The sequence below is a fragment of the Callospermophilus lateralis genome, chromosome 2 (genome assembly GCF_048772815.1).
Source record: "Callospermophilus lateralis isolate mCalLat2 chromosome 2, mCalLat2.hap1, whole genome shotgun sequence".
Lineage (NCBI taxonomy): Eukaryota > Metazoa > Chordata > Mammalia > Rodentia > Sciuridae > Callospermophilus > Callospermophilus lateralis.
The window spans coordinates 121,937,530-121,946,080 of record NC_135306.1 but is presented as its reverse complement, the minus strand read 5'-3'; the positions used below and the strand labels follow the sequence as shown (position 1 = coordinate 121,946,080).

General features: G+C 35.4%; 1 protein-coding gene across 4 annotated transcripts in view; it reads right to left on the bottom strand.

Moving 5' to 3' along the window:
• Positions 1-2,851: 2,851 nt before the first annotated feature.
• LOC143392659 (caspase-13-like) overlaps positions 2,852-8,551 on the bottom strand; it is a 44,255-nt gene continuing 38,555 nt past the window's right edge. For 2 of the 4 annotated variants that reach the window (XM_076846464.2, XM_077108831.1), the window contains 2 exons: positions 7,731-7,871; positions 6,469-6,772 (listed from right to left, as the gene is read on the bottom strand). In XM_076846464.2, the coding sequence (XP_076702579.2) occupies positions 6,501-6,772; positions 7,731-7,871 (413 nt within the window). In that variant the 3' untranslated portion in view covers positions 6,469-6,500. Of the gene's footprint in view, positions 2,907-3,873; positions 4,982-6,468; positions 6,773-7,730; positions 7,872-8,551 lie in introns of those variants that run through there. The other 2 variants (XM_076846466.2, XM_076846465.2) reach the window with 2 other exon arrangements.

Sequence of the window (8,551 nt, the reverse complement as noted above, 5' to 3'; positions counted from 1 at the left end):
TTATTTTTCCCAAATGGATTTCATGATTGTTTTTCTACTTCTATGAAGAATGTCATTGGGATTTTAATAGGAATTGCATTAAGTCTGTATAACTCTTTTGGTAGTATGGCCATTTTGACAATATTAATTCTGCCTATCCAGGAGCATTGGAGATCTTTCCATCTTCTAAGATCTTCTTCAATGTCTTTCTTTAGTGTTCTGTAGTTTACATTATAGAGGTCTTTCATCATTTTTGTTAGATTGATTCCCAAGTGTTTTATTTTATTTTTTTGAAACTATTGTGAATGGAAGAGTCTCCTTAATTTCTCTTTCAGTGGATTCATCAGTGACATACGTATAGGAACACATTTGATATATGAGTATTAATTTTATATCATGCTACTTTGCTGGATTCATTTATTAGTTCTAGAAGTTTTCTGTGGAATTTTTTGGATCCTGTTAATATAGAATCATTTTGTGGGAAGTTCTTCTTTTTGCATTCATATTCTTTTAATTTTTTCTTCTCTCTGATTGCTCTGGCAAGAAGTTTAAGGATGATGTTGAATAAAAGTGGTGAAAGGGGGTTTCCCTGTCTTGTTCCAGTTCTTAAAGGGAATACTTTCATTTAGAATGAATTTGGCTTTGGGTTTAGCATAGATAGCTTTTACAATGTAGAGATGTGTTCCTACTATCCTTTGGCTTTCTAGTGTTTGGAACATGAAGGGCTGCTATATTTTGTTAAATGCTTTCTCTGCATTTATTGAGATGTGTTATTCCTACTGTTTGAGTCCTAGGTAGGTGAGCCAAGAGAAATGCTGCCTCACACTAATTCACCATCTTTGAGCCAATAATTTTGTTTTTAACTTCAGAATGTATGACAAAATTTTTAGAAAGTCACAGTAAGGACTATCTAATTTTTGAATGGTTGTATAAAATAAATATCAGTGTATTAAAATTTTAAAATGTTTTGTTTGGTTAATATGTTTAAAAGGCAAGTAATTCAGTAGTATGGAAAAGCACATAATAAAAACCATCTTCTCCCGTTTACCCTCAGTCCCATATTCTAGGTGTAATTTCTCTGTTATTTCTGATAGTGTTTTATTTTTCCAGTGATAATCTTTAGAACACTTACTAATGCCTATTCTATCACTCCATCTCCTGATATATTAAGTAAAATAATGCCACTGACTACCATGTATGAAAAATGAAATGTGTCTCTATCTTGTTGGTTACCATGACTCTCAGCTTTTTTCTTGATTAATTCAGAAAATAGTCAACAATATATTCAAACTTCCTTTTTCTTCCAGCAGTATTGCTCAGTAACTTAAATCTTCTGTATGTAATTTGACGACAGCTGTCCCATGTCATTTTTCTCCATTGTTTAACACCTTCAATAATGTCATCAGCTTGTTTTTCATTATCTTCATTATGCAAAAAGTACATAACACAAAATTTACCATCTTCGCCATTTTTATGTGTTTAGTCCAGTGGCATTGGACACATTCATAGGATTGTGCCACAGTCAGCACTAGGGAGCTCTAAAACTTTTTTTTTTCATTTTTACAACTGAAAATGTGTACCCACTAACTAATAAATGCTTGCTATGGTTTGAATATCATTTTAGCATGTTCTTCCAAAGACATATGTGCCTGAAACTTGGTTCCCAGTGTGGTGGCATTGAAATGGTAGAACTTTTAAGAGGTGGGGCCTAAGTGTAAAATAATTACACCATTGGGTATGAATGTTTATATCATGGAGTGAGTTGATTCTGGCAAGTCTTTTGGTTGTTATAAAGCAAGAATATGCCAAGTACTTGGTTCCCTTTCAGTTTGTCTTTCATGTTGTGATATAGCCATGGGGTCCTTGCAAGGATACCTTTTGGACCCTCTAGACATCAGAATCATGAGCCAAATAAACCTCTTTATTTTTAAAAGTACCCAGGCTCAGGTATTCAGTTATAGCAACATAGAAAGGACTAATACGCTCCCCACTTCTTCCTCTTCCTAGCCCCTGGCAACAAACATTCTACTATCTGTTGATCTCTGTGACTTTCACTATTTTATGTATCTCATAAATGTGGAATCATACAGTTTTGTTTTGTTTTTGTGGATTGCTTATTTCTCCTCACATAATATCTGCAAAGTTCATCTGTAGCATATGTCAGAATTTCCTTCCATTTTTAAGGCTAGATAGTATGCATACACACACATATTCTTATTCACACACATACAAATACATACACACACATTTCACATTTTGCTTATCCATTCATCAGTTAGTAGATACTCAGATTGCTTCCATGTTTTAGCTATTGTAAATAATGCTGCCTATGAAATGGGTATACAGATATCTGTTTGAGACTCTACCTTCTATACTTTGGGGTATACACCCAGAAGTGGGATTGCTACATTGCATGGTGATTCAATTTTAATTTTTTCCGAAACCACCATACTGTTTTTCACAGTGGCTATGTAATTTTACACCCCTACCAACAGTGCACAGTAGCTGTAATTATACCACATCCTTGAACAACAATTGTTACTTTCTGTTCTTGGGGGGTTTCATGTTTTATAGTAGCCAACTTACTGTGTAAGGTGATGTCTGCATAGAGTCCAGAGGATACAGATTTCTCATCACAGTTTTAGGCACCATCTCTTTCTATCCTACTGGTGTAGGTAAGTCACAGCTGGTTCTCTTTCCTCATTGAAGTGCAGATATTTTATGTGCCATAAGCTAAAAAATCCAGTCCGCTTTTCCCACTTCATTTTCACACACTCACCATGTTAATTGAAATCTTGTTGTCAATTAAGGAATACCAAAAGGCACTATTAATTTGTTTTCATTTTTATTGAAATAAAAATGTTTAAATACATGTACAAAAGTGCTTCTTAAAGTTGATAAAGGAAGGCTGGGCTGCCTGTGGTTTCCTGCAGAAGAAATAAAGGAGAGAAGGTCAAGAGGTTGCAGCCTTTGTTCCACTTGTTACCATGACTCTTCCATTGTCTCCCATGTGCTTGCTGATACCCTTGATATCCACCTGCGTCCTCTGTACTCTAGTCAGGAAATGGCACTTAAAAGTGAACTTTGCAAAACCTAAGTTATAGTATATCACTTCTCTGTTCAAAAGCACTTGAAGGGTTTTCCTTCGCACTCAGGACAAAAAATAATTAATATTTTCTATGGGATCACCAAAGCCTTTGGCTCAGGCTCATCCCCATTTCTCTGAATCTGTCTTTGCCATTTTTTCCACTCTAATTCTTCTCTGGCTACACTGGTTTCTTGCAGTTCTTTAACATAGCAAGCACATCTCTACACCAGGGCATTTTTACTTGCTTTTGTCCTAGGATGGGACACTTTTCCTGGGTAAGAATCACAAGGTTTATTTCCCCTCTCTGTCCATTCTTTGTTCTGATTTCATCATTTCAAATAATGCTTTCCTGAATAACCTATCATTAGCAGTACAACCTCTACCTCTTGGTGTCCCCCTTTGCTTTTTTATTTTCTTCTTTACTCTTATCTCTCTGTGACATATGATAAATTTATGTGTTTATGAATTTAGATCCTGATTCTACTTATTAGACTATGAGATCTTTGAGGGTAAAGCTTCCATTTACTTTGTTCCCTGGTATGTTTCATGCATCTGTAACAGAACCTGATAGTGCTGACAAATATTAGTCAAAAAATAATTCAGTTCTCAAATGTGGTCCTATTGGATGAGTTAGATAATAAAGCCTGTCCTGAAATATCTTTGCAATTTTATGACTAAAGTGTCAGAAAGCAGGGATAAAAGATGAATTCAGTACATATTTTCAGTGTTGAAATAAATTTTAAAATAATGTTAAATTTAAAGTATGTTTTTCAGAGGGATCAATAATATGATAGGATGTGATGATATAAAGCTGTTGTGAGTAAATAAAGTAATCATTGGGTCTAAATTAATTTATCCATTTATCCACTCTAAAATATTTTAATCAAAAACTGTTTGAGGATTAACATGAAAGCTTGAAGAAATTACTGAGAAGTAATTGAGGATCTGAGGTATACTGTGAGTGATTTGTCATCTACAGTGTGAGAACAGCACAAGAACCAGAGCTCACAGGGTACAAGTCAAGGATATATGTTGTTGTTTTCCAGAAATGAGCATTAGACCCAAGAGTGCTTTACCATTGAGCAACACCCATCCACAGTGTTTTTTTAAAATGTATTATTTTTATTTTGGGACAGGGTCTTGCTAAATTGCTAGGCTGATATCAAACTTATAATCCTCCTGCTTTAGCCTCCTGAGTGATTGGAATTACATTTTCAGGATGTATTTTATATTGTTTGGTAAAGTAGCTCAATGCCACCAATGTGACACTTTTGTTCCACTCTGTGGACCAAAGAACGGTTTCTTCCATATTCAGCTCCCTCCTTTGTTTTCTGTTTATTTTCAGGGTCTAATATCACATTTGGCAACACTGTGAGTGTGTGTGTGTGTGTGTGTGTGTGTGTGTGTGTGTGTGTGTGAATACATGTATTTATATGTGTGTGCATGTGCATTTTGTGGATGAGACAGCTCAAGAGAGAGAAAGGGAATTGGGAGGGCTAATGAGAGAGAAATGAATACGTAACAATTTAAGCATAAGTGCATTTGTATTTTAATAACTTCTATCCAGGATCTTTCATTGTTTATCATTTTTTGCCTTGGTTTTGCCTCCTTGATTGATTGATCGCTGTGTTGGTTGTGGAGGTAAAGGGGATTCAGATGCATACAAGGAGAATAAAAACTAGCAAATTATCACCAAATATGTCAACAAAGAATACTAGTTTGATCATTGAAGCAATCAGGTGCAATTGGTCACTAAACCTCACCACCAATATGACCCTCCTACCTATTTCACTTCGTAACACCAATGCAGGACTTACAATAGCCAGGAAAGAGGTAGAAATGTTTTGTCAAGGTTACTCTCTCAACAGTGGGCATCTGGGCTCGAACACCTGGTTCATCAAATGAACTTCTTACCTAAAACCAAAATTAGCTCTAGATGAGATAAGCCTTATAAGTTCACAGAAAATATTTTGCACCATAAACCAGAAAATTCCAGGAGTGGAAAGGATACTCCTGAGGCTGATGAGACTAAACCCATGGATATTCTAACTTGCTGATACTTCTAACCTTCCTCTCAGAATTGAGAACCCATCTAGGACTGTAATCTTTACTTAAAAAATAACAACTGCCTCATCCAAGCCCTTTCTATTTCCATTTCCTCTCCTTTGTATTTGTGAATTATAAACTTCACCATTAATTATTCCTAGAGGTCTGTTAATGAGGATTGGATTTAGAAGAGTCCCTGTTTTTAACCCTCACACAGGATGACTCCCCAATTTGAGGAGAATTGATTCACAGGATTGTCTTCAAGACTTGAATACAGAACAGCTTTCACTTCCACCCCTGCAACAAGCTGACCTCTGAAATCTTGTCTGGGACTGATCAGTGAGATCTTCCTTACCCTAAACACACTATTTTTGGTCTTTTTTCTAGGAGCATCCTGAAAGTACTATCTCTAATTTTTATTCATCCAACAGGTCTTAACTTTCTAGGTTCCTATTTGCAGAAACCCTGTCTTGTTACAATAGAATATTCTCCAATATTCTCATAAGTACATCTCTTTTCCCAGGGAAGTATTACTGTCCTCTACAGTATTAAATTTTAAAACAACCACAGTTTCCTGTGTTTTTTAATTAATTTATTTATTTTTAGTTGTTGTTGGACCTTTATTTTATTTATTTATATGTGGTACTGAGAATCTAACTCAGTGCCTCACACATGCGAGACAACTGCTTTACCGGTAAGCTACAACTCCAGCCTCTCCTATGTTCTTAATACCAGTCCCTCCTCTGTAAAAAAAATGAGCATTCATTCATTCATTCATTCATCTCTTTATTCAATTAATATTAATTGAATATCTGTCTGGTGCATGTTGAAATGTTCAGCAAATTCTTGCCTTCATGAAGCTTTCATGTGAGTGAGAAAATACACATTAAAAAAGCCAAAACATGTAAATAAAATATATACTGAGTGGATGGTGGTAAGTACTATAAAGAAAAATAATTTAGGAACAAGGGTGAATAAGGAATGTCCCAAATCAAGGAAGAAGTATTAAGTCTCCCTTTCCTGATCATTCCATTTAAAGAATGCATTTATTCTCTTCCACATGTTTAGGTCTTTCTCTTTATGGATATCATCGTAATCTGTAATCACATACTTGACCTACTTTTCTTAATACCCATATGTCTGACAGCAATTTAAGTCCTGTGTGGTCTTAAGTTCACAATGGGTTTCATTTACCCCAATATCAACAGGAGAGAACCCATCCCCTTGTAGACCACCCAGTATGCATTTATTAATAAATTAAGCAATGAAAGTTAATGTCAAATACTTTTCATTCTCTGAATTCTAAGAACTCATAGCTTTCTATCCCATAATATAAAGCTTAGATTTTATGTCATTTTGTTGTACTTTGATCTCCCACTGTGGCACACTAACTCCCTTTTCTAAACCTGAATTTAAATACCTGAATGACAAAAAAAAAGGAACTTTTTCTTGCTTGATACAGTACATCACTGACATGTGAAAGTTGAATAACGATATTGTTCTTTATGAATAAATAAATGGTTGAATTGAAAAGGAAAGAGAAGCTTACCCTCAGAAATAGTTCCTCGAGGTGATTGCAGCAGGAATATTTCTGGAAGCATTTGATGAGTTCTATGATGAAGGGAGAGCCCCCAGTTTTGTATCTCCAGGAAATGTTATCTGTGGAGATTTAGGTGTTATGGTGTCATGCCTTGGTCTGAGGGCTTTCACTATTTTCTCTGTTCAATTTTTTTTGTGTGTGTTTTAGATTTTTTTTTTCTTTTTTAAAACATAGCTTAGGAATTACCTTTTACAGGTTTAGGGGAAGCCTTTATCATCCCACATTAACATCACAGGAAATCCATAAACACAGAGAATATTAAAATGAATAGAGAAAAAAAGTTTCTGGAGGGGAGGTATATGTTTATGTCACAGATTGTGGTGATAAGTTCATACTATCTCCAAATTCATTAAGTTCTATACATTAAATCTGCACAGTGTTTTTGTATGTCAATTTTGCATCAGTGAAAATATTTTAGAAATAAGAATTGAGAGTTTGCAATTTAGGGAATGTGAATGTAAGACTTCTAAAATGTTTATCTGCAGCCAAACTACTAACTGCTGTTACCTATTATTAGACTGAATGAGCCTCCCCATGACATTATCTACTCTTTTAAAAGGGTATCCACTTTCCTACTGGAGCATGTAACAGCATCATACATGGACAATCAAATTGGAAATATGGAGAAAATGTCTTGGAGTTGATCACATGAGAAGGGGAGACCAGTTCTGGGGCTCATAAAATCTCCACTAAAAATGTTAAATAGATTTAGTAGAAAATGATATCAGTCATATGTGCTTAAGTGGTGTGTAGTTAAGGGGATTCCTTGTATTGGGTTGCTTTAATATTTGGGCATATCTTTGATTGTAAAGTGTAATATTGAAAATAAAAGAACATTTTTTAGTGTTGAGGCTAAGAATCTCTGACCCCCAGCACAGATAAGATTTATGTAAAATATATCAAAAGCCCTCAAAATGTCTCTCAGACTATTGCTGCACAGGGCCTATCTTGATTTCCTACAATCATTGAAAAGTAGCCTTAGGACCATAAATGTCTGTCTGTAATTGAAAGACATACGTGGGGTTGATGAATAGAAAGCAATGAAGTCCTTCTCCACATGGGTCTTGTAAACAGCATCTTCATCCAGGTTCATCTGAGAGTATAAAGAGCTGTCTTCCACGGCTGGAGAGTCTCCAATCCATGTTTCGCCTCTGTTTCCTGTAGAGACATCAACTATCTGCACCCTGTGCCCCCCTCAATATGACTGTCACAATTGCCCACCTTGTTCTTCTGAATGTTCACCCAATTAGTTACACACACTACTGTCTCCAGAGAGAAAAGAGTGAGAGAGGGCATTATACCAACAAAGAATTAACATATCACAAAAAGAAAACAAACAATTTTTAAGAAGAATAAAGAAGGAGTTAAAGCTTTATCTGCATAGTTTCAGAGTATAGCTATCAGTTTTTAGTAAAATTATTTTTGCTTCAAAGAAAAAAAGAGCCAGGCATGGTGGCACACGCTTTTAATTCCAGTGGCTCTGCAGGTGAGGCAGGAGGATCAGTAGTAGTTCAAAGCCAGCTTCAGCAAAAGCGAGGTGTTAAGCAATTCAGTGAGACCCTGTCTCTAAATAAAATACAAAATAGTGCTGGGGATGTGTCTCAATAGAACAGTGCCCATAACTTCAATCTCCAGTACCCAGGAAAAAAAAAAAAGCAACAGTAGCTCCCAATAGCCACCAGGAAACTAAAATTTAACTGCTATCCCTCATGTCCGCTAAAAACCTACTTACTTCATCATCAATATTATATATAAACAGGGTGCTGCTGTTATATAATGGCTCCACTTTCTTTTAAAAAATTATTTTGCTATATAATTATTAACATATTAATGGAACA